The sequence below is a fragment of the Squalius cephalus genome (genome assembly GCF_949319135.1).
Source record: "Squalius cephalus genome assembly, chromosome: 23".
NCBI lineage: Eukaryota > Metazoa > Chordata > Actinopteri > Cypriniformes > Leuciscidae > Squalius > Squalius cephalus.
Genome location: NC_137144.1, coordinates 20,623,629 through 20,651,395, shown reverse-complemented (window position 1 = coordinate 20,651,395; position 27,767 = coordinate 20,623,629). Strand labels below are relative to the sequence as shown.

The following is a 27,767-nucleotide window of genomic DNA, read 5'->3' as shown; positions in this document are numbered from 1 at the left end:
AAGGAAAAACATGCTGTTTTCGTGCATGTCTCTTTAAATGCAAATGAGCTGATGCTCCCCGCTCCACTTTCCAGAAGAGGGCGGAGCCTTTACAGCTCATGCCTCGGATACAAAACATTATCATCTCTATCGCGGTCACCAGCCATTCAGAACTTCTATTAGCCAAAACAAAAAAGATCAGAAATAAACCAGATTATCAGTCACGGCTTAGATTGAAATATTTCCATTATTAAATCTGTATTGCTTTCAACTTTACGACAGTCAGTCACTGTTTGCGGATACCATTTAAATAGAATAAAATGGAAATAAGAACAAAAATTCTCTGTGACTTCTCTTATAATCGGCACAAGTTTAAAAATGCTAGGGCACTTTGTATAAATGCGGCATTTATAAATGAGTTTGAGTTTTCAGAATGAGTTTTTGATTTTTGAAAAAAGTCCTAAATAGTTTTTATTTTAGTTTTATTTCAGTTAGTTGACTAATTGCAATTCGTTTTTCATCTAAAATTTATATTTAATGTTATTTCAGCTTTATTTTAAGGGGAGACACGGCAGGCAAAAACATCGTTTTTTTTTTTTCACTGGTCAATTTTGAGATTTTGGACTATTTGTCTTCATGTCTTCTTTCAGACTTGTGGTGAAAAAAGTCAGAAATACACATTTAGGTCTTTATTTTACTACACTTTGTCTATTTGCGTCTGTAGATTTCTCCTAAATTCAACAAAAGTTGGCGTTCTAAATCATTCCGCAGCTCCGCGATCGCTGCCTGCACACTGTCATCACATATACCGTTTGAGAGCTCTCTCTCTCCTGTACAATGCTGTCGGATCCAAATATGGTCATTTCCTTTTTATCAGCAACCAATCGTGAAAGTACAATGGGGCATTTAACTCTAAAAGCGAAATCTCATTGGCTGATGTCAATTTCTGACAACGTGATTCGTTCAGATGCATCACGTGACGTGCCCTGACATTTCCAGAGTGTGTTTTTGACTGTTTTTCACTGGGGTTCTGTTCAGTTGAAGGCCATAAATGCTATGTTATGTAAGTTTTGATGTGTTTTAGGTGGTTTGTATTGTTGATTGCTAATGATTTTATAAGATTTTTTGTCTGTAAATAGTTGTTTCCACTAAAAAAGTATGAATTTTTACAATACGAATCTTTAAAGGCCGTTTTCTCAAAATGGTTTTCTCATACTCTGAGTCAGAAATCTCCACTTCAGCAGCACTTACACAAACCAAACTTTCCAGTTGTATTCCTATCTATATTCTTAAGGTTTCCCCCGAGGGATTTGTTCATATATCGTTCAGATTCTGATTTATACAACATTTTATACCTAAAAACGGGGCAAAACTGGATTTGTTTTGGCTGTTGACAGTCTTTTCTGATTAATGGAGTGATAAAAAGAGATATCCAAAATCCCTTCTGTAAAAACCTTTGACTCTAATATGTCAACAAAATGAAACAAGAATTTTGAATCTGGCGTTATCCAATGTTCAGATTTCTCTTCTTGAAAAATATGTAAATTAGCACATTTTTAATGAGATAATACCTCATTTGCATATTTAAACATAAATATTATAAAAACTTGTAATGCAAAAGATATTTGTCTTAATGTCAGTAATCAACTGGGGAAGTTTCATGCTGATATCTATTACTTAATTTTTTTTTCCTATTCACCTGGGGGTGTCTCCCCTTAAGTAACCAAAACGTGATAACACCACTTACTAGCCAACTTATGACCTTTGTGTTTATTTGGGCAGTTGTTTCGAGGACGACGAGCCACCCTGCGCAGAGGAGATCGAGTATTTGTCCTGCAGTGACCCGTTTGGTGCCAACGAACTGGACATGGAGGTGAACGGCAACACGTCCAGTGCGGAAGAGGATGAAGACGAGGAAGTGTGTAGGAACGGGAGGCGACGGAACCACCTTGTTCCTCACTACCTGCAGCAGGACGCCCTGGAGACTCTAACCATCAAGAGTGGACAGCGTAACGCCATTGACATCAGTAACAGCTACTTGTGTTAGGCTTCTTTTGTTTGCCTTTTCTGTTTATATTTTATATAAGCTGAGCAAAAGGGTGAAATGGAAATATTCAGCATTTAGTCTTGAGTCTAAGAAATTAAATAAGACGTCCACACCTGCAAAACATTTGCTAGTACACCCCATGGATGAGATTCCACCTGTGTTTCCTGATATAAACTATATGAATATGTATTTCTCACATAAAACAGCACTTGAAGAGTAATGCATAATCATAATGGCGTGATGAGCTCATTGGGTGTTTCGGTCCTTTGGTGTTTGCGGTGAATCATTTGCAGGTGTTGTGGGTTTGTTTACGATTGCTCTTACTTTAAATAGAAGCCGGAAGCTTGTTCACTAAAGTACTCTGCCATATAACTGGTCTTGCACTGAAACGCATTAGTAAACACTTGACATTGTAAGATAGCACTGCATATAAAGTTTACCTTTAATAATGTATATTTATTATCATAGATGTTTTTATGGTTTTAGTTTTTAGTATCAAAGTGATACTTGATAGTTCATAATATGTGACCCTTGGACCACAAAACCATGGGTAAATTTTTTGAAATTGAGATTTATACACCATCTGAAAGCTGAATAAATAAGCTTTCCATTGATGTGTGGTTTGTTAGGATAGGACAATATTTGTCCGAGGTACAACTATTTGAAAATCTGGAATCTGAGGGTGCAAAAAAATCAAAACATTGAGAAAATCACCTTTAAAGTTGTCCATTTATGTTCGCGTTGTGCTGCATTCACTCACAAAAATAAATGTTTTATATATTTACATTAGGAAATGTACAAAATATCTTCATGGAACATGATCTTTACTTAATATCCTAATGATTTTTGACATAAAAGAAAAATCGATAATTTTGACCCATACAATGTATTTTTGGCTTTTGCCACAAATACCCATGCGACTTGTGACTGGTTTTGTGATCCAGGGTCACATATATATAATGAGCTGTCCTTGCTCTAGTGCCTACATATACTGTAGTAACATGTTGTTAGGATAATGTGTGATTTTCTAAGCATAAAAATATTAATACGCACAAATACTCATAAATGCGTATAAAATGTATATACAGAGAGAGATACTGTATTTTTCTTTTTTAATATATTTATGTATAAACATGCTTACATAGATATATAAGTAAAAATGAAAAGAATAAAGGTGTTTATGAAAATGTATTTGACTGTTATTAAGTGAACAAAACTCATACTGTTAATCATTGTTGATAAGTCATATTATGAGCACTGAAACAATATAAAGTGACGGACACTAAATAAAATGTATAATACAGTCAGATAAATGCTGTTTGTCTTGGTCTTTTCTTCCTTTTTTCATCTTATGCAATTTAAGCTGACATTGGGGTTTCGGTAAAAAATGTAATTTGTTTTACAAAAGCAGTCGGAGCCTTTGAGACAGATTTCATCCAAACTCTCCTCTGAATGTTTCATATAATGAGTTCTGTCATCTCCGCACAGTTTTGACCCACACAGCCTTTGGTTTGAGAGCAAAGCTACAACAACTAACTCATGTCAGTCCATGAAGCCAACAGAAGCCAGCCATAAGAGACTTTTAGCTCAAAGGTAATTCTGCCATTGCGGTGAAATGTGTTCATCTTCGGTCTGTGGGACAGAAGTTTGATAACCAACCAGCAATATTACTGTATTTCTATCATGTTTTCTGTTTGAAATGAATATAGCCATTTTCTGAATAGAATCATGGCTAAAGGGTGTTATTAAGTGCAGCATGCAGTGGTGTCCTGCAACCCATATGATATAGTATACTATAGCTTTAATAGCAGTAATAAATAAGTGTGTGTGAGAGAGAGAGATTGAGTGGTCCTGGTAAACCCTACGTTGTGGGGACATAACAAATGGCCCCACAATGATAGTAATAGTAATCTTTGACCTTGTGGGATCTTTTTATATATAAGATTATAAGAGCCTACACACACACACACACACACACACTGCACAGGAGTTAAAACAACCGTAGAGAAGTTTCTACACAGTAAAACCGAATGCACTGAATGTAACCTAGTAAACAGAAGGGTAAGTCTTTATTTCTCTGATAAAGACAGTATGGGCAATGACTCAATTTTCATTCTCCCTGTGTCATTCAGGGCTCGATCTAGGGCCTGGTAATGACTTAGCTGTGACCTCGCAGCAAACGGCATGCTATCCTGTCCTGTAATCTCATTCCTATTTACAATGAGATGGTCTAATTAGATCGTGGCGGGGGTGGGCTATACCTGAGACCGGAGAGGTGGGCTGGTCTTCATTGGTATGCTGCAGACGCGAGGTACGACACACACCACTGCATTTCTTAATTGTGTCTCTCTCCAGCTCTGTCTGGCGCTATACCCACCGCAGACCGAGCTGGAAGACGTTGGCGATCGAGGCCCGCAGAGGAATGACCCTGCAGGAGCTCTCAGGCCTGTGATAGTGATTACTACATTACCACATATGTTCAGCTGGCAGCTGGCTTTCTCCAAATATCTATAGGGGGCTCCGATTTTACACACTGCTGCTCTGTAGTGCTCAGGGACACAAGGAAGGACGGCATAATGTTGCCAAAAGACTTTTCAAATGCCAATACATACACAAAATGGTTCTATATAGAACCTTAAAGGGTTCTGTCAGGTAAAAAAAAATTTAATTATAATACTATAATATAATTTTATTTTTTTTGAAGTAAAGAACCTTAGGGTTCTATGGGCCTTTTTTCTAATATATATTACTTACTAAACATTGTTTTGGGTTGTTTCATCAAAAATGTACACTTTTAGTGTTAACTCTTCTGAAAGCCACTAGTTTATTTGATTTACCCATTAAAAATCTAGGATGTAACATAACAGAAGAACTGTCATTGTTCTGAAATGTTATGAATATTCCCACTGCATCTCATATTATGTATATTGTTAAATAGCATTATATGGTGGAATCGACTTTTAAAGCATTTTTTGAATAAAATGACTGATGGTGCGTTCAAGTCATCTCGTATAGATCGTATTTACGAGTTGAACGCACGTGAACGCCACCACAATGTCGCAGTCGGGATTTTCTTTAAGCTCCGATCTTTACGAGTTGTGGGCGTGTCAGTGAGAAACACGGCGGAATAGGCTACCACAATACTGAAAGGTATTTAGCAGTGATATTGTCAGGCTTTTCTATTTACAGCGAAGTAAGCTAATACTTATAATATAACAATGTAATATACAACGATAAAGTTTGCAGTGGCTTCATAAATTAATTAAAAACATAAAAAAGCAAAGCACACCTGATGCACATTTCTGTGTTCTTCATTTTCTAGAACTAGAGTAGAACCTTGCTGTATTTTTGTTTAATGAATTAAATAAGAGAAAGTAGCCTACACACCGCCATCTTACTCCAACGAAAATGACTTGAATGCACCATGACTCCTTTGTTTTGCTAATGCTAATTTCATAGCTAGCATTTTGTGTAGGCTATGCCTATATTAAATACAATTAAATAATATTTTCTTACTTTTTTCTCAAATTAAAATGTATAGATATCATTTCCACAAATATTTAAATGTTTTGTTTATTTCAAATCTTTATAGATTATTATAGTTTGAACGTTTTTTAAGTTGATGGGCCCCATTGTCTTCCATAGTATTTTTTTATTTTATTTTATTTTTTTCATATTATGGAAGTCATCAACTGTTTGCTTACCGACATTCTTCAAAATATGTATTTTGTGTTCAGCAGAAGAAAGAAATTCATACAGGTTTGGAACAACTCGGGGGTGAGTAAATGATGAGAGACTTTGCATTTTTAGGTGAAATATCCCTTTAAGAAGTGTTCCAGGATTGAGAGGTCAATGCAAACGGTAGGTCTCCATACCTTTACTGTTTAAAGATTCTCATTAAATAAGGATGTTGCTTATGCATTTTTCAGTTCATTCCAATAAAATAAAAGTGTGTATCAACTGGTGCTTTATTCATAAAAAAAAAAAAAAACATGCATGTAATACACATGCAATTTCAACAGGAGGATCATTTCAAGAAGGACGCCAGTTCATCTTTAATTTATACCTCTAACTCCTCAGGAGAAATTTAATACTGTCCAAAATAGATAACATATGACAGAATTGAAAAGCATCCGAGTGTTATGAATAAAACATTGCTTAGAAGCTCTGTTTATAATGAGCGTCATTCCCTTTTAACTTGATTAGATTTTGCTGGATGCTTTGTGTGGTAGATCTTCCTATCAAACTGAAACCTGTTTACATTGATCATTAACTCTGCCATTTGTTTTTCTTGTCAGTGGGCCATCTGGATATTATGTGTCATTTTTTGATTTATGAATGCTGGTTGTAAACGAACTTTTCTGAGCCATCTTAAGGCCCATTCAAGGAATAGTTCACTTAAAAATGAAAATTCTGTCATCATTTACTCACCCTCAAGTTGTTTCAAACCTGTATGAATTTCTTCCTTCTGCTGAACACAAAGGAAGATATTTTGAAGAATGTTGAAGAACCAAACAGTTGATGGACCCCATTGACTTCCATAGTAAATAGGCTACTAGAAGTCAATGGGGTCCATCATAATATTTTCAATAAGGTTGGAATAGATAGTGAAGGAACATCATAATTGGAAATTCTTTCATTTCTGTTTACAAAGCATCCAAGAGCTTTTATTTGTTTCATATTTTATAGTCTACGATGAAGGTATGTTCAAACTTTTGACTGGTATAGACATTTGGAAACTATAAAGCGTATTCCCTACAGAACAAACTTTCTCTCCTTTAAAAAGAAGTTTTTTAAAAAAGCTCCTTTTTAAAGAGAATTATCCTTTCCCTTGTAATGCCCCTGCACACTTTGCTTTCAAGTTTGTTTTCGCCTCAGGCTTCACTGTCATAGCAGATAAGAGTCGTGAAAAAGAGTGTGACACTAAATTACCTGTGTTAAATTTGTCTGTAGTGGATAATTGACCACTTTCTCTGCTCTTGTGAAGGGGATTTAATGCACTACTCTCAGGGAGACATGCACAACTTTGAAAATGTGTTGCACTACTAACCATTCATGTCAGGAAAGCTACAGCTGCTTTATTGACAATCCGAGGAAGGACGGCCATGATTGAATTGTGCTGCAAATATTGGTTCTGCTCAATACAGGTTGCAAGACAACATTACGACCAAAGAACCTTTCAGTTAACAGTTCTTAAAAGAAGTACGATTAAGGTTTAACTCCATCAAATTACAAGTAGCCTGTAGCAGCAATTTGCTTTTAGCAGCTAATTCACTTTTTACCACACCGGTTGTGATCTTACTCCACATATCTCATTGTAACTGTGACTGTATCTCCAGCTAATTTGGTCTTCAAGTGAAGCATTGAGAATCTGAGCACTTTTATTCTGTTCTAGGCTGTGGATTTAACAAACAGAACAGCGTTGTCAATCCTCCGTAAACTACAAAGACTTCAAAACTGCTTTTCATGGCCTCACACTCAACAAAAATGAAGACAAAGGTAAATATTGAATCTAAATGTCTAGTTCTAGTACATTTTCAATGTTCATTACAACCATTTGACAGCATTATGTTGATTACAACAGAAAATAAAATCTTCCCTCCATTTAATAAAAAAATCTTTTTTTTATTAATTGGTTTGTTTGTTTATATATATTTATTTATTTAGTAGTAGTAGTAGTAGTAGTAGTAATTTATTTCTTCGGTCATTATAAACATTTAAATCTTAGGTCACATATTATTCAAAGATCCTGTACATAATACAAAAAAATACAGAAAAAACAAAGAAAGAAAAAAAAAAAAAAAAAATGTGTACATTAGAAAGAAAAATACAAAATGTGTACATTAGGAATTTAAATGCTAAATAATGCCTGACCGAAGGGGTTTAGGGTTATATAAAAAATTATATTATATTTATATAATTTATAGAACTTTTATAACACTGTTCTCTTAAGGCACAATTTATTTGTTTATTTGTGTTTTTATTTATGTATGTGTTTATTTATATATGTTTGTATTTATTTATTTCATTTATTTATTTAAATCATAGTGATTTTATCACACTGGTCTCTTAAGGCACAATTTGTTTGTTTGTTTGTGTTTTGTATTTATTTATGTATTTATATGTTATTTATATATTTTTTGTATTGGAATAATTAATTAACTTATTTAAATCATATAGTAATTTTATCACACTGATCTCTAAAGGCACAATTTATTTATTTGTTTGTATTTATTTATTTGTGTATTTATGTGTACATATTTGTATTTAATTAATTTGTTTGTTTGTTTGTTTATTTATTTATTTAAATCATAGTCATTTTATCATTTTTTAAGATTTCATCCAATAATCAATGGTAATGGCATTGAATCATTACAATGTGATGTTGGTTCAGCATCATGTTTACACTCTCAGAAAATGAAACACAACAACTATAACTGACTTAAAGCCACACAGCCTGAAATCAACTGCAAATAAAAGAAAACAATAAATCTCTCAAGATCTCAGTAGAAGGTTTTTTTGACTATTAGCAGAGGTTTAGATGTTGATGTTTTATTGAAAACAGTGGTCATCATTATTGTGATCCGTGTTTCCTTTAGTTGGACAGTTTGACTCTTAGCTTTTATGTGAGTGTGTGATCTTTGCAACAGTGTGTCCTGAAACACATCATTTATTGCAAAGAAAACCAGGAACAAAGATAATCAGTTGAAATAGCTTTCCGCATCATAATTCACTCATCTTAACACTGATTAAGTGGTAATTTGTTATTAAAAAGTTATATTCACAAACAATAATTTCTTGCCACAGATCAGACATTCTGAATTTTGATTTTTAAAATACATTAAAAGAAAAAATTTAGATACACATCCAGACATCCAGAATCAGCATAATCTCAACAATGGTGACATGCTTCATGCTGCAATGCATGTTGGGAGCCACCATAGTATAAAACCAGCATGCAGCTTGTCACCATTTTTGAGATTCATATGCTGATTCTTAATGTCTGTGTCTAAAAAAGAACATTTCTTCTATGTATTTAAAAATCAAAATTCGGAACATTTGATTTGTTGCAAGAAAGCAATAACCACTTTGGTTGAGGCGGAAAATTAGTAAACTATTCTACTTCTAATTATGCTGAAAACTGTTTCACCTGATTATCTTTGTTTCTGGCTTTCTTTGCAACCAACTTATGCACTGCTGTAAAGACCAGAAACACACATAAAAGCCAAGAGTCAAACTGATCACAACAATGGTGATCAAACATTTTAAAACATCAACTACTAAACCAAAAAAAAAAAAAAAAAACTTCTGCTGAGATCTTGAGAGATGTATTGTCTTCTTTTATTTGCAGTTGATTTCAGGCTGTGTGGCTTTACGTCGGCTGTAATTGTTGTGTTTCATTTTCTGAGTGCAAGCATGATGTTGAACCAACATCACATTGTAACATTGACTCACCATTGATTTATGGATAAAATTTCCAAAAAAATGTCAACATTAATTGCTGGAGCAAAAGAGATGTTGATTCAATACAGTTAACATTGACAGATTAACATTGTTTAGATGGTTGCTATCTATCTGGGACCCTAATCAAACACACCTGAACCAGCTAATCAATGTCTTCAGGATTACTAGAAAGCTTTATCAGGGTTGGAGCTAAACTCTGCAGAGCTCTGGCCCTCCAGGGCCGAGTTTGCCCATCCCTGCTTTAGGCACTAGATCTAATGCCATTTAAATATAATACCATATCATCAACACTTTACACGATTAGTTAACCTTGAGAGCTGTAATAGTAAAAGCTTGCTAAAAGTTTTCGAGAGAGTTCCACTTGTAATACTTATTTCATATGCAAAGCTGTCAGCCAATCACTGCAGTCTCACAGCAGACACGCCCCTTCAAACAGAGCAGAGGCTAAAATCAGGGTAGGAAAAATGCCTTTTACTTCTAAATCATGACAAATTTTGATGTAAATATCATACTAACATTATAAATGCACAACAGGAAACATTATAAAACAATGCAGTTCATGACCCCTTTAAGTGATATTTCTCTGACCTTTTCTCTTTTGTAATGTCTTTCTACAATCTTTCTTCAAATCTCCCTCTTGCTCACTCTCTCTCCTCCCCCATCATGAGTGGACACGCCCCCTCCTGCTGATTGGCTACAAGTGTGTAAGTACAAGTGCTCCATCCAATCCACTTTCAACAGCATTTTTTGAGAAATCGCACACTGCTCCTTTAATGTGTAAACTCAGTGGACATTAATGGGCAATTTAAAATCTTGTCAACCAGCATATAATACAAAAAGTTATGATTGCATGTGTTGATAGCCTGAAGGTTGTTTTGTGTATTAAATATCAGCTTTGAGTTGTTTCTGACCTGCATGTGTAGAGCATTGACCGCAACAACAGCCAGATCGATCAAACCCTCGTCCAGACAAAAACATTTCATGGCTGGTTTAGCAGTTTCGTGATTGCAGCCTGTACTTTTTCAAGTTTTTTTTGTAAATGTTTCTATGTTTGCTTTTTCCAACATAACTCTTCCAGATCATCACGCTCAACAAGAACTCAGCAATATAGATTATCGGCAATAAATAAAACACAGCTAATCCCACTGCAAGTCAATAGCGTCTGACTGCCGTGAGACATAGTGCAGCTTCCACTTTAACGCTCGGTTTAATTGTGATCTGAGGTTTTATTGTGTGTCCGAAGCTTTATCAGTTTTGCTTTATGAAAAAGGTGACGGCAGTTGCTAGTGTGTCGTGCTCTCATAAATTGTTTAAATACCCCCTCATTCAGCCCTCCCCCCCACACATAATGTTTCTCTGCAGGGAATTTCATTACGGCCTAGATTAGAACAATCACTCTAGAGAGAGACTGGAAGAAAGCTGAACAAAAATAAGCAAACGAAGGAGATAAGGTGACATTTCACCGTCTTAAATGCACACTGGGAGTATAATATTAATAAGCTATGTCCACTTGGTTTTATCCTATTATTGATTTGCTTTGTCTATACTCATTTAAATAATGAAATGAGTAGGCCTACTTATTATTTCTTGAGGCAGACCATCTTTTTTTTAATTAATTAATAATTATTTTTAAATTAACAAAGGAGTTTTAATGGAGGAATAAGGCATTTTAACCTTATGTTGCAGTTGAAATATTTAAAGTTGTATTTGTCGTTATATTAATATAGTTATGAATTCCTAAATTGCAGTACAAATACATTTAAATACCAATTTTACAGCCACTCGTTTATGTCCTAATTGTCTATTTTCTATAATAATGCCCCTTTATGTTAATGGTTATGTTTTTTATTTTGTTTGTTTGTTTTTTAAGTTTTTAAGTTCAGTAGAAATGTAGCTTAATTGGTCTAATGATAACCCTCCAAATACTAACATTAAATATTTATATTTGCATAACAATTACACATATATTTTTTGTAAATTTGGACAAATGTTAAACTGTACAATACTGGAATTTTGACACTATCTAAATGCATACTTAATATAATAACAGTAATATAATACAAATAATAATTATAAAATTAAAGAATATTATTTTATTTAATATGTATATTATAACATATTTGTATATTTACAACATTATATATATGTGGTTATTTCAGTGGTTATTTCAGTCAAAGTTGCTCTTCTATCAGCTTGAATCAGTCGGCCCATTCTCCACTGACCTCTAGCATCAACAAGGCATTTTCGCCCACAGGACTGCCGCATACTGGATGTTTTTACCTTTTCACACCATTCTTTGTAAACCCTAGAAATGGTTGTGCGTGAAAATCCCAGTAACTGAGCAGATTGTGAAATACTCAGACCAGCCCGTCTGGCACCAACAACCATGCCACGCTCAAAATTGCTTAAATCACCTTTCTTTCCCATTCTGACATTCAGTTTGGAGTTCAGGAGATTGTCTTGACCAGGACCACACCCCTAAATGCATTGAAGCAACTGCCATGTGATTGGTTGATTAGATAATTGCATTAATGAGAAATTGAACAGGTGTTCCTAATAATCCTTTAGGTGAGTGTATATATGTGTGTGTGTGTGTGTGTTCAATGATTTGTAAATATTTGTATTAAATATAAAACATATAATACAAATGAATATGATATATAATTGTAAATTGCATTTTAATAATAAATGTAACATTTATATATATATATATAATACAATTATATTTATAGTTTAAATGTTATATAGCTATTTATATTTATTTTTTATATCTATATGTGTTCAAAATTCTATAAACCTAATGAAAGAATTTGTGAACATTGCGAACATCTCTAAAGTTTAGATACAGACAATATGCTAATACTGAACTACACTTTACATACAAAAAGCTACGATTACTCATGATATCAGGTTTGAAATACCTGCACTTACTAACCAATCATCTTTCGACACAAGATGATAGTTTCTTAAGTTGCAAAGCTCCATAAACAACTGATAAGATGTGAAACTTCAGAAATCAGGACCTTCCTCCATGCAGTCTGCAAAGTCACACATCAACCTTCGGGATGCCATTCTAACGTTCCTGTCTGTGGCACCACAGCAGCCAATGAAACATGAAATTAAATTAGTGCCTCTATATGTTTTGTGGGCAACAGAGCCACACAAGAATGATCGTCTGTCTCTTGTTTGGTTTCCTGTTCGGAACGCTGTAGAAATAACATCTCTCTCCCCCTTGGCTATCATTTTCACCTCTGCCCAGCTAATGGGCATATATCTCGGAGCAGAGTTTTGGATTTGATGTGTTTTTCGAGATGCTTGAGTTAAAAATCAAGAAAAATGTCTGTGGAAATCCTAGCGCATGGAGCAAATGCATGTTTGTCTTTCTGAAAAAAATAAACACATTTAGAAAACTCAATGTTTGACCTGGAAAAGTGAAGGAAAGGCTACAAAATTCAAGGTCAACATCTTTTCCTGAGGCTCTCAATGAGGCCCTCAGAAGCCAGTGATAATATTCCTTCAGATCTGTCCAACAACTTTTTCAGACGGCAATCATAAGTTTGCCACCTTGATTTCCATCTGCGCCCTGGCATCCTAAATTTTCATTCACCTTGAATACACCTGAAATTATTGCTTGTTGAGATTTGATTGTCGCATTATGAGTTTGGAACAGATTGTTCTCTGATCATATTTCTATATTCATGCCACATCAGATTTAACTAAAATGATTTCACCCTACGAATACATTAACACAATTGTGACACTCATTACACGGTTAAATCAACCTCAAAACAGCCACAGTGGTTGTAAACAACAGCACAGCTATTTGACGAAATAACAGAATGTGTTTTTGAAGAAATAAAGAACTGTGTTTTTATCTACGGAAATGAATGCAATCTGGAATACAAATAGCCATGTTTCATTTGTATTCCATGAAGGGATTGGGACGAAACGGTTCCTGTAAATAAATAATGGAGTCTTGCTCAGGATGGGCATCATACATGTTTAATGTGTGTGTGTGTGTACACACTGGCAGACACAGGCAGGTAGAGGGCAGAGGGAAGCTGGGCACACGTCCTGCTGTTACACTCCATTCAAGTGTAGGCGCTCAATGGCTGATGGGGCGTATATTGGTGATACATAAAATATTTATTCTTTTTTTTTTTTTGTATCTTCCTTTTATAACAGTTTATTTCTACAGTTAAAAAAAAATGTTATTTCGTGTTATTTATTTTCGATAAAATGTACTTTAACACTGTCAGACCTACCATTTGGGGCGAGACTTCATTGGACTATGCTTTACTAATTATTCCTAAAGTTATTTAATGATTTAATAAGGCAATTTGATCATAAATGTCATTTTAGTTAGTTTTCATGCAGGTTCATGTGTATATTATTAAAACTAAGACTTTAAAGCAATTTTATATGGGAAGTGCTACATTTATTTATTTATTTGTGTATTTATTTATTTTCATGTGCACTTTTATTATTATTATTATTATTTCAGATATAACATACAAAATATTTAAATAAAAAATACAAATGAAAAAGCATTAGATATATTAAGATAAGTGAATATACATTCATTCTATAAATATTGATAATTTAAGAGCTTCAAAATAGCCTGAAATTATTATAAAAACTAAGACTTTAAATTATTTTTCAATGGGAAATTCATAATAAGCGCTCACCTACTGTACAAAAATATTTATTGTTACAATTTATTGTTATTATTTCAGATACACATGCAAATAATGTCATCTCCCTAGAAAAAATGCCAAAAAGACAAAAAAAGAAAAGAAAATTGCTTTATATCAAGATAAGTGAATACACATTCATTCTATAAACTACAATAAATATTGTTCAAATTAACCTGAAATTATTATAAAAACCAAGATTTTAAAACAATATTAAATGGGAAATTCATAATAAGTACTCACCTATACATTTTGTTTAACCTTACAATGCATTATTATCATTATTATTATGTTAAATTTATCATTACCGATACATTTCAGATGCAACAAAAAACTAAACAAGAAAGGACAAAAATTAGGGGGATTTTTTGTTGTTGTTGATAATCAAGACATTAATCACGTGGAAAATATCACTCATTTATCAGGTTCAAAATGATCTGAAATCAGGAGGTCAGAGTTTCGCCCCAGCTTGATTAATACTTTGATTAACTCATTTTCCATCCTATTCCCTAAAAGCACTGAATATCCATAGCATTGCTGTTTCTGCCAAAAACTCTTTGACTGAGCTGTGCACCACTTCCTGCCAAGTCAGTGTCTTTATTTTTCTTTCTCTCCCTCTCTCTTTTCTCCCATTAGGAAAGTAAATGCTTGGTAAACATGGCCAGCTGTGGACCCTCTCATCCCATCTGGGACGGCCAGGCCTTCGGTACTTAACTGTAATGCATTCATTGTAACTTATAGCTGCAGCATTAGGAGGATGATTAAGACCTACCAAAGACTTACCAAATGTCTGTTGGAATCAGGTATGTGGATGTGGCATGAACAGCCGACCGCATGTCGAGAGCTGGTGATCTCCAGAAACAAGCGTGTCCCATGTTGATAAGGTGCCTGTGTATATCAGCCGAATCTAAAGAGGATAGTGAAACGAGAGACTAGCAGAAAACTTCTGAACTTTAGTTTAGAACTAAAGTTTACTTTATGGCTATTGTAAACAGCATATATATAGAGATAAAAATATAGAATAAACAAATACATATTTGATGCCTCATTGGCATGGGGGGGGGGGGGTAAAAGTTTTTTTACTTTTTTTAAAGTTAAAAAAAAACTTTATTCAGAAGAACCACATTACTTCAGATCTGCCCAACAACTTTTACAGACAGCAAACCTTGATCTCCATCCGCTTTCTGGTCATATTTAAGCATCAACAGATTTAAGTATGAAATAGAAAGAACTAGAAAGAATATTCCCTGAAGTGAGCCAATGAAATTGGCAGCTTCAGCTGTGGAGTTTTTGAAAATTTTAAATATTTATGCAATGTAAAAAAAAAAGAAAAAAAGAAGCAATGTACCATGTTCAATAATAAGATTTTGTCTCTAATTCACAGAACTTAAATAGGTCATTCCACAGTGTCCGTACAAACTCATTTTTTTTTTATTTTAGTTTTCTTCTTTTCACTGATTCTTATTCCGCACAGGTTTGATTCTGGCTCTGACATTTCATAACACCAAACTCTGTGCAAGAAGTTTGGAAGTGTGTAAGTCAGTGCCATATATACATGTGTGTATACATACACATCCTTAACACAATAATGCAAATTGCATACGTTTTCAGAGAATATTGAATTTAGTTCATTTTCCTTACCCTGTTCATCATCATCATTATCATCAAACAGTCCAAAAACTAATACAAAATCAATACATAAAATAAACAATATACAAAAACTAGAACAATTAATGCAAATATATTGTTATTATTATTATAAGCATAAGAACATTTTCTGCACAGAACTTTAGTTATTATGTTTTTTTAATAGAATGGGAAGCGTTCAAATAAATCAGCTGATATCCACCAAGACCTGAGGATGTTCTAGGTCAGTGGCTTCAGTAATTAAAACAGCGCACAATTAATCATTAACTGTGTCCTTTTCTGTCATTCCATTTAAACTGATATGCATAAATGCTAATCATTCCCCATCAAAAAGTCTAGCATCTCATTGTTTGAGATCTTCCTATCTATGCGATGAAAACTAAAGTCATGTAAAAGTGCAGCTTTTAGTAAAGATAGCTATCAGTATTCAAGGTTTTTATGGTTTTACAGTCTCATCAGAAGATGACTTCAGTCTGCCATGGACAAACTCCTTAGGATTTAGAAGCTTCGCTGTTATTGACTGAATTTGTTCAGCATCTGGTGATGAAAAGCTCAGATAAGCTCAGCTGCCTTTGAAATGAACACAGCCAAGGCAGGAAATAGTCTTATGTTCAAATTGTGCACTTAATTTACTTTTAAAAAACCGGAGAATGTGATTGCAGTTTTATTCATATAAAAATATATAATTCATTTATAACTTGTATTGTCACTGTAATAAACATGAATCTATTTATTTTCAAGTTGTGTTGGTGATATTTTATATATCATGTGTTTTCTGATTTTAGTCTGCTTCGGTACATCTTCTTCCTCTTATGTATCATGATGAGTCAATGTTGGATGACAAACTGGTGTATTCCCTTAACATATTTTTCTCTGCATCGTTCATTTTGGTCAGGTTTCACAAGTGACAGACGGAGATTACAAAGGAAGAGAGTATTAACTCTGCCAAGAATGGAGGGAACAAAGGAAAGTCCGTGAGAGGAAAGACTCCCGATCCTCTTTAATTAGAGTGGCAGAGTCTCAGGTGAATATTTTTCCACCCAATCATACAAAAAAAACTGGAAAGATTATCATAGCATGTTTAATCTTCTGTTCATAACAGAGTGAAGCCATGAGTTGTTCCTGCAGGAGAATTTTTCTTTTTTCTTTTGTCAATAGGATACATTTTAGATCCTGAAACTAATCTTGAAAAGCTAAAAAAAAAATCTATGATTTTTTTTTTTTTTTAAATCAAATGATCAGTGAAAGGAAAAAACTCCTCGGGAGATCCATATAAATATTTTTCATATTTTATATGAATGGATTGCCAATTTTGCAACATCTTACTTAAGTTTGATACATTCAAAATGATTTATTTAATTACATTTGATCTCCTAAGCCGAGCAGTTTATGAACAGCAAAATAGTAAATGAACTCTTTTGGTTTTCTAAAATAAATGTCAATATTAATTGAACTTTTAAACTACCTTAATTACAATATTGTCAGTGAATTAACTCTTAAGTTCCCTTAGCTAGCCACAGATCATACGTATGTATGGTAATATAGCTTTCATTATTGTTTGAGAAACCTTTATTTCGATAACAGATGAAATATGAACACCTTGTTTACTTTTATCATTGTTTCTAACTTTAGAGGGCGAACAGAAAAAACTTTGAAAACTTGTGAACAGCTGCTGCAAATAACGCAGTACAACACTGCCAACAGCATTTTTCACATTATGAGCCTACAATTACGTCCTGTTTACAACAGCAGTTATTTGGCAGGTCAGATCTAATCATGCAGGAAGTGAACTGTTCTTCTTCCTGCACAGCAAGTACTATTAAAACAGGTTGTTGGGGCTTTGTGTTGTAGGTATAAGTGGAACTGACTCGCGTTCAAACAAAGTGAGGCCGCTGTCAGCCCAGCTCTCACACAGACGGGCGTTCAGCACCACGGACAGCAACGCAAGCACATTGAGCATGTCTGGAAGAACCCTTGAGAACCCGCTTCAGCTGTCCAGAGCTCATCAGAGAAGACTGAACCGCATCAAGGTGGCAACTTCAGCTCCTGTCATCTACAGATGCTTGTCTTCAGCTGTATGGCTGGAATGTGTTTCCCTTCACATCATCTCTTCTTCAGCACTTGAACCAAAATGGGTATGCATGGTTTTCTCTTACGTTTTATAAAGAAGCTGTGTAGTCTTTATGTGAATGGGAATGATGGACCTGAACAACCATAACAATGTCCCACAACATCCTGAAATACGAGGTCCAGAAGAGCAGGAAAAGTGCTGCTGCTCATCTTGACAGTGAATGGAGATGTGATTTGTCTCGTAAAATAAGTAAGTAAAGCTATCAGAAATATGAGAGCGTGTCTTTGACCCCGGACAGGACCAGAAATGTAAATGGCATCTTTAACATTTTAGAGCTTTATTTCATAGCATTTTATACATTCTAAGTACAATTAAAGATGAACAGGTAAATATCACATAATCATTTTTTTTAAAGTTAAATAATACTTTAAAAAAAACGATTCTGTGATATTTACCTTGATTTTTCTTTGATTTCATCATGCATCACATATTTGATCTCAAACATGCTCATCACTGACATCCTTTGGTAATCAAGAAAGAACACTTGGGGAAAACACATTTTGGTCAAATACACTCACCTAAAGGATTATTAGGAACACCATACTAATACTGTGTTTGACCCCCTTTCGCCTTCAAAACTGCCTTAATTCTACGTGGCATTGATTCAACAAGGTGCTGAGAGCATTCTTTAGAAATGTTGGCCCATATTGCTTTGCTGCATACCTTGGTTGTAACGAGTGGCTATTTCAGTCAAAGTTGCTCTTCTATCAGCTTGAATCAGTCGGCCCATTCTCCTCTGACCTCTAGCATCAACAAGGCATTTTCGCCCACAGGACTGCCGCATACTGGATGTTTTTCCCTTTTCACACCATTCTTTGTAAACCCTAGAAATGGTTGTGCGTGAAAATCCCAGTAACTGAGCAGATTGTGAAATACTCAGACCGGCCCGTCTGGCACCAACAACCATGCCACGCTCAAAATTGCTTAAATCATCTTTCTTTCCCATTCTGACATTCAGTTTGGAGTTCAGGAGATTGTCTTGACCAGGACCACACCCCTAAATGCATTGAAGCAACTGCCATGTGATTGGTTGATTAGATAATTGCATTAATGAGAAATTGAACAGGTGTTCCTAATAATCCTTTAGGTGAGTGTATTTTGGTTGTGATGAAAAAGAGAGGTCGTGACAGAGACTGAATCGTGTTTGGAAAAAGTGTCAATATTGAAATGTTTATTTGATGGGTTTGTCTGTCTGTCGTCCCCTACTTGGACATCAAAGCACCAGTTAGTTGTAGAAACACGTACATCTGTACTGGTTGTGACTCCTCTCAAGCTTTGTTCTTTTCTTCAGTAAATAAACGTGTCTGCTCTACTGCTTCCAGCTCTTCTTCTCCATGACCCAGAAATCACTATTAGTCCTGCCATTTTAGTTTAGTCCCAGTGGTGGAGAGGATCAGGAGATGGGCTTCAGGATATTTGAGTATGTCCTTTCTCAGATGTCCCGCTGATAAAAATGCATTTATGCTCTCACGGGACCACGTTTGATGTTAAATGATAGGGGAGGCCCCTATCCTTTACATGTGTTTTCGTATTAAAAAGAACATGTCATTTAAGTCATGGAGTATCTTCCATCAAACCTGCTCGTGGCAGAGATTGTTAGATGCGAAGTAGAGTCAGTTGTGGAAGACTGCTCTTCATCACTGTCACTTGTTTAGTGTGTTATTTTCCTCTTTTTCAACATGTGGAGAGAATGAAAGACTGTCAGTTTGATAGATGCCGGTATGACAGATGAGGTGGATGATGGGTACCCGCCACATGCCCAGTATAGCTGTTATGCTCAGCTCAACTAAGCTGAACCTCATCTGCTTCCTAATTTGGCTTTCAGGTGTTTGTCTTTTTTCCTCATAAGATCTGCAGCAGATCTAGATTGATGGAGGTGCATGATTATCGAGTTGGCGCCTTCACTATGTGTGTTCATGCATTTTGTCTTCAGTTTTGTTTACTATGCTTAATATTTATTGACAAATTTTATTACAAGCAATTTACAAATTTCTTGAAGTTTCTCAAGAACGACTGAACAAAAAATAGATGTTCTTGGAAACTTTCTACCATGCCTTACTCATTTACACTACTTACCTTCCATTGATCATTTATTTGTTTGTTTGTTTGCCTTGTCCCAGACCCAGATTTAAAAATATGAAAATCCATCTAAAAAATATTAATACATTTTATTTGAATAAAAGTTCTTTTTTTGTTTTTTTTTAAATGCATTATTATAAAAACTATAATAATCACCATCATAAACATTTAAATATTTATTGTGTAAAATAATTTTTATTGTGTAAAATAAAATTTAACAAGAAATTTTTCCTCATTTGTGGCATCATTTCCACCACGAGTTTTGCCTCTAAGTTAGAGTAGCATCTAATTTGCATGATTCTGTTTTTACCGTGGTACGCAAACATTTGATATTTATCAAATGTTTGTGTACCACAGTAAAAACAGTAGCTTGCAAATAATAATAATAATAATAACAAACAAGCATACAAATAAATAAATAAATAAATAAATAAAATTTGAAAATAGATTAAAAAGTTTGTAGACAAACTTTGATGCTGGCTTGAAAACCTAGCCAGAAATTTAGTAGTTAGACACTGTAAACCCGAACTAACTTAATAAATTAAAGTTGAGAATACAATTAAAATCTGTGTCATGAGACTTAAAACAATAACATTTTCTGGACGAGCAGTTTAGTTTTATTTTTGTGTGGATAATTTCTTTTGAGTAAACCACTACTTTACTGAATATTTTTAAGTAGCCTATACTAACTGAGCAGCGAAAATGACGTCATCTTCGTCACGTCGTTGTGGCGTTTCTCTGATCGAACTTTGCGTGATTATTACGCATCATTACTCCAGTCTTTTGTGTCACATGATCCTTCAGAAATCATTTTAAGAGTAGGGGGAGTCCGCAGACCTGTAGCCGGTAGGGCAGTTTTACGCCCCTGTTGTTCCTGATGCGTCCAGTAGGGGGAGGCTGTGCAGCGACACGAATTGAGGTATGTTAAATAATCTGCTAAAGTTATTGTTGTTTAGCAATGATGCAACATTTATTATTCATAAACAATTAGCTAGATAGAGCTAGGGTAGGTAGATATAAATTAATTTCTATATATCAATGGATGGGTCTATAATTTATTTCGATAGACAAAAAGTTCTGGATGGTCAGGTTGATGGACTGTCTGGCTCAAACTTAGCTAACCACATGTAGGTTTACTGTTGCTGTACCCCATGTCTTCTCTACTCACTTTCAAAATGAATTTTCTTTTGTTGCCTGTCTTTAGCTTGCGTGAGATGGCCTCTTCTGGTAAGACCCTGTTTACTTAAAACATACTCCACATGGTTTCTGGGGCAACATTACAGTAGATATTGGAAATAGTGAACTTTTTTGTGTGTTTTTTTTTTACAGTCTATTGTGTGAACACACACAAGATACATTTATAATAGGCGTGTGTTACATACATTTATAATAATGTATGTAAATCTCTCTCTCTCTAAGTAAAGAGTTGAACTGCAAATATTTTGATCATTTCCAACGTCATGCATGATAAAACCCACAAATAAAAAACTTCCCCCATATGGTTTGAATGTACTGTAGATTCTGGTTTGTTTCTTATAAATGAGATGATCTAATTATCTAATTTATATCTTAATATACGTTTTTTCTTAAAATAGCTTACTGATCTGGACTAAAATGTAGGATATGTGTGCACTTAATGTGGGTTTTATCATTCTCTGTCTTTACCAAGTTCTCTTGCATCTCATAAAGGTGTGTGTTTGCTTTCGCTACTTAAGGAAATGCAAATCTCTAAACTTGTATAAACTATAAACACCCATCTCTCTTTTTTTTTTACTGCATTCCAAACCAATAGCTTGTCTAGTAAATAAACGACTTACAGAGACATGGACATGTTTTTAATGTAATTTTCAATTTTCTCTGCACAGTCCATCATCAGAGGCCAAAAGAAATCAAAGTGGCTTGACACTTTTTCCAAAAGTGTTCCACCAACAAGTGCCTGTGGGGAAAAAAAAGATCAGGAGCAAAATGATGCAATCCACATTCATCCTGACATCAATTCTGGGCAGCACACACACACAGTGACCAGATCAAATTCACCATGGATGTCCTTTTTAATTTTTAGTTTCATTTTATTTATTTTTATCAGTGAGCAGGAGCACTTTGACAGGAGGATAGAAAAACAGTTAAAGAAGAGTGGCAAGCCATAAGGGAGTCATCATAATTCATAAATGGTGTTAATAAAAAAAGAAAAAAAATTGTGAACAACAATATTGTCTCTTTCTTCTAAATGGCCCTTGGAATTTTAGAAAAGGGATAAATTATGTTTGTCTTCATAAAATGCTATGTACTGTATGACGACCAATAGAGAAAAGTACAGCATATATTTCATCGAGGATCCATGTGATTACACTGTTTATGTCTAATTTACTAAATATGGTTATCTAAATGTAACTTTATATAAATTCACATCAACATATTTCACTCAGTGTATAACCCATGGTGATAACTATTTTACAGTAGGTCGTATATCATTAATTGTCATTTGATCCAACTATGTGTATTATTTTTTAATTCACAAAAACAAATAGTCTTCTGTAGGCTGAGTGAAGAAGAGAGTGAAGCCCAACTGAATATCTACAGATATTTTAATCCGTAGCGCAGATCTACACTGTAACGTTTATATTTAAATGAACAAAAAAACACAAAATTGGTCTATGGACGGGACGGTTATTAATTGTGTAAGTTTCGAGCGTCGATTTAATGATGTTATTTAGCAGAATGTCCCCCTACTGGACGCATCAGGAACAACAGGGGCGTAAAACTGCCTGGGCCATATCTACCGGCTCCAGGTCTGCGGCCTCACACGTCACACATATAGCATTTAAATGATGATTTGCTGCTTAAGAAACTTATTAATATTAGCAATGTTTAAAAGTTGTTGCTGCTTAACTTTTTTTGTAGAAACACAGTTCAAACTTTTGTGGTAAGATTACCACAAAAAAAAAAAAATTCTAGTGTAGGGGCAGATACACGCTCACACATCACTGATCTGCTGACATAATTCACTCATCACCGACACGCATGTATATTGGACATTTCCCCTTTAAGAAGACGTTCATGAGAGTTTGGGGGTGGGTTAATGCGCGTCTTTCTGACGCATTAGTTCAATAAAAAAAAACACAACTGTTGTTGTTCTGACACTGCAATCCTGCCTCCGTGTATTTTTGATAGCACAAAAGCTACATTAGGATGCATTAAATTGATAAAAAGTGACAGTGTTACATTTATAATGTAACAAAATATTTATATTTCTTAAATTTATTAAACAAAATGAAAAAATACAAACTAAATGCTGTTCATTAAACTTTATCAATGAATCCTGAAAAAAGTAGCAACACAACTGTTTTCAGCATTGATAGTAATGATAATAAATGTTTCTTGAGCAGCAAATCAGCATATAATGATTTCTGAAGAATCATGTGACACTGAAGACTGGAGTAATGATGCTCAAAATTCAGCTTTGCATCACACGAATAAATTACATTTTAAAATATATTCACATAGAAAACAGTTCTTTTTAATTTGTTGCAATTTTCACAATGTTTTTGTTACTGTTTTTATTATATTTTGTAATATTATATTTGTAATAATATTTTTGCAATGTGATTGTTTTTATTATATTTTGATTAAATAAGTGCAGCCTTGGTGAGCATAAGTCTTCTTCCAAAAGCATTAAAATTATGTTTACAATCTTTTGGCAGGTACTGTACCTAGCATTTAAATGATATACATCGCAAGAATATTCACTTGTGAATATCTACAAAATGTCTACAAAACATATGTGGACCTGTGGAATACTCTTCTTCAATATAAATGCTATTGTCTACTTCTAATGTGCCAAGTTAAACTTAAACCTCTATGCTTCTTCCAGATGGAGGAGTCAGACAAACCAGACATCCTGTTGCTCTTGTCATGGTGGTCAACAGAGGCACTACAAGTCCGGCTCATCTCAATCCTGCTAGCACTGCTATTGTTGTGGAAGATGATGTTGTGATGAGGGATATCCCCAGGTTTGCAGATGTATTGTTGTTTGTGTTATGTATTGCATTTGGACTACCCCAGGAAACTCACTCTTACTTTTAGCTTCATCCAAAAAGTACTGATGGGTCTTGAATTGATGATGGTAAACCACTATAACCATGCTCAATCTCAAAAATGACCTGTTACAGAATGTGTAGGCCACACACATACATGTGTCTCTCTTCATACATTTGCATGTGTTTGTAGTGCAGAGTATCGTGACTCGAATGTCGCTTATGTTATTTCAAATACTTGAATGAGGTAAAATTGGTCTTGACCTCCAAATCGACCTGTTTTTCATGTTTGCACTTTAAATTGTATAATTTGTTGATCTGAATCTTAATTTGAGATGTGCCTTTTTTAAAGCTACACTGTGTGATATTTTCCCCCATCTAGCGGTGAAATTGTATATGACTACCCAGTGAATATTAGTTTCTGTTCCTTTCAATTTCGAGGGCGTTTTAACTCCTACGGTGGCCGTATTATTCCAAGATTAACATGGCTTCCAGTTCGACTTCGTCCAATTGCGCCTTTAAAACTCATCACCTGTGATCCGTCGCAGCACAGATTTATGTTACAAGGTAAACAATAGTTTTTCACCATTGACGTGAGGAAAAGTAACACAAGTTATACTAGAGGTCGTTCGGGCGTTATGCACAACCATGCTATGGTTAGACAAGCAACTATAAAACTTCGAATTTACACAAATAGGCTGAATTACCTGCCGAGAAGAAAGCAGGCAACTTCGGCGTCCGTTTTAAAATCTTTGCTCCTCATGAGCTCTTTCCATCTGGGAAAAGTTACTCCAGTATTGACTTTGGTCTTGCTGATTTGCCTGTCGCGTTGACGTTTAAATTCTCTCTTTCGCTTCCTTGTCGACTCTGCTACATGTCCTCGAAAATAGGCGTGATCCTCCATCAGCAATCTTTCAAATCTGCCGGCAGTCGCGAGTAATCTCCCCCTCGCATTCGTCTCCGTGTCACTGAGTGTAAAGCGCGAAAGGCGAAGCTTGAATTTACAGGTATGTCCCTCTTTGGCTAATGTAGTTTCAAGATGGAGGGGCAACATGGCGACCGGCATTCGAACCCCTCACCCGTATGTACTTTCAATGGGAGATTATAAACTTACGAGAATACTTTATTACTTGAAAGAAGTAAATATACATTAATGAGCACATCTATTTTTGAAAGAACTAAGTGTTTTTTGCTAAGAATCAACTAAAAAAATTACACAGTGTAGCTTTAAGATACAATATTTTATTTCTGAAGATTTCTGTAAGCCAACATAAATTTTTGCAGGCCAGCATAAACTTGATGTATTTTTTTTTTTAACTTTTTTTATATTGTATGTAATATATATATATATATATATATATATATATATATATATATATATATATATATATATATGTATGTGTGTGTGTGTGTGTATGTGTGTGTGTTTTCTAATTCACTTTCAGTCTGATGCATGGTTTATATATTTTTTGGAATTATATATATTTTTTTTTTTCATTTTCAGTTTGATGCATTGCTTTAAGAGTTGTATTTCTTCAAATTCTTCTGTCAAACATATGGTCTGATTTCTTAAAACAGCACTTAAAAATGTTCAGAAACTTTTCTATTTGTAGAGTTTTCACATGTTCAGAGATAGAAAATAAAATTCTACAAATGTTGTATTTGTTTGTTTGTTTTTTTTTTGCTGAACTTCAGCATTATAAATTCATTAGCTTATGAGTCATACATAAGTGTTTTTTTTTTTTTTTTTTGGAATTAGTACGTATTAAACAGTGTACTCAAATATTAAATAAAATGAAATATAAATTTAAGATTGGCTTAATCAAATTTATGAATATTTACTTTTTGAGTTATTTACTTAAATATTTTGAGCTAATTAGTGTAGAATAATTGAGTATTCTGAAGTTAATTGAGTTTTACAGTGTAGATAGATTGGTTCCACAGAACCACAGCGCCATATTTAAAAGCAGTTTCAGGCCTGCAGTTTCAGACCGGACATTGGTTCTGCAGAACCATAAAGTATGTAACAGGAGTTTGGATTAAGATTAGGTTTAGGATTAAGATTAGGATTAAGATTCCAAGATTATCAATCAAATCATCAATTTGTGGGGTAGGATAGGAGTCAAATTTGGACACTGAATTCAGGGGCCGTATGCATGAAGCCACTCATGCAGTAAAATCTTCTGTCAAAATTCTAAGAATGACATAATTTTACTCTTATTAGACTTAAGAATAATTGTGATTCATAAAGGTTCCTAAGTGTTAAGACAAGGGGTCTGTTCATACGTTGCTTAAAGCTTGACACTTGGCATGAACATAACTTGACTAAAAGCCATGTACTAAAACTGAACATGAACAGAACTCACCAGCAACTGAATACAGATAAAAAAATCAAGACAAGAGACAAAGTTCACACAAGGGCTATACACAAAGACAATGACTAACAAGAAACACATGTGAATAATCATGACAATAAACTAATCACAAAACAGAACACAGAAACACATGACCTTAACAACCAATAAGAACAAGACACATGAGGGCAAGGAATAACATTTCAGTCACCATGACTGTGAGAATTATCCAAAATCAAAGACATGAAAACCTGAATATAAAACCAAACCAAAAAAATGCTAGCTATATTTTTATATAAAATTAGCAAGACAAATATGTCGGGTCATTTTTTTGAATTCCAAAAAAAAAACATTACAAATGTAATTTCCAAACCAGAATGCTATTACCACAACACATGATTTGAGATGTGACTAACTGCTGGACATTTGTTGGTGGACCAATTAAACTAAAGTAACAGTGTGGAAAGAGTTTAGTTTCTTATCTTAATGTCTATATAAAAAAATAAAAGAGAGAGAGAGAGAGAGAGAGAGAGAGAGAGAGAGAGAGAGAGAGAGAGAGAGAGAAAGAGAGAGAGAGAGAGAGAGAGAGAGAGAGCAATGTATCAGTGCAATCTTGACTACATCAGCCCGTGCTGTCAGCTTTAGCGTCCATGTTTATAAGATGTATTATGAGAGTTTATACTGCTGCTTTATCTCCTTTGAGCAAGGGCCATAATAATCCAATTCTGTGTTATGATCATAGTCAGAAAATAACTGCGTCCCCTTCCTCTTGTTTTGATTCAGATTGGATAAAACTGGCACACAGTTTCTAGTGTTGCCGTGTGTGTAATTACATGGTAGATGGTGCTAATTAAACAACAGCAAGACCGCTGAACACACTGCTTTAGATAGTATGACACACTGCTGGAAGGCTTAAAATAAAACAAAGGAAACAAACAGAGTGCTGATGTTGTAATCTGCAGCGGACAAAAGCTCATTTATGTTTCTTGGTGGTATAATGCAAATGTATATCATTTTAAGCTATAGCAGATGCAAAATTACTTAGTGGGATATTACTTATTAACATACATGCTTTTTCAGTGTATCTTTCTGTTGATTACATTGATATGCCACTAGGTGGCGACAAGTTAATCACTGAATCATCGACTCAACCAATTCATTCAACTGTCTTTGAGTGACTCACTAAATCATTCACTTAACCAATTTGAAGAAAAATACGTTTTTCATTCAGACTTGTGACTGTCTTTATGAGTGGGCCATTGTTCAAAAACACTGTTCCATTCAAGTTTGAAATGCTACTGTGTTAAAAATAATATTTATAATATGCAATATGCATGT

General features: G+C 34.4%; 1 protein-coding gene across 4 annotated transcripts in view; it reads left to right on the top strand.

Annotated features, from left to right (window-relative positions):
• agbl1 (AGBL carboxypeptidase 1) overlaps positions 1–3,344 on the top strand; it is a 201,636-nt gene extending 198,292 nt beyond the window's left edge. For 3 of the 4 annotated variants that reach the window (XM_079859107.1, XM_079859108.1, XM_079859109.1), the window contains one exon: positions 1,762–3,344. In XM_079859107.1, the coding sequence (XP_079715233.1) occupies positions 1,762–2,026 (265 nt within the window). In that variant the 3' untranslated portion in view covers positions 2,027–3,344. The remainder of the gene's footprint in view (positions 1–1,761) is intronic. The other variant, XR_013819850.1, reaches the window with a different exon arrangement.
• Positions 3,345–27,767: the final 24,423 nt, after the last annotated feature.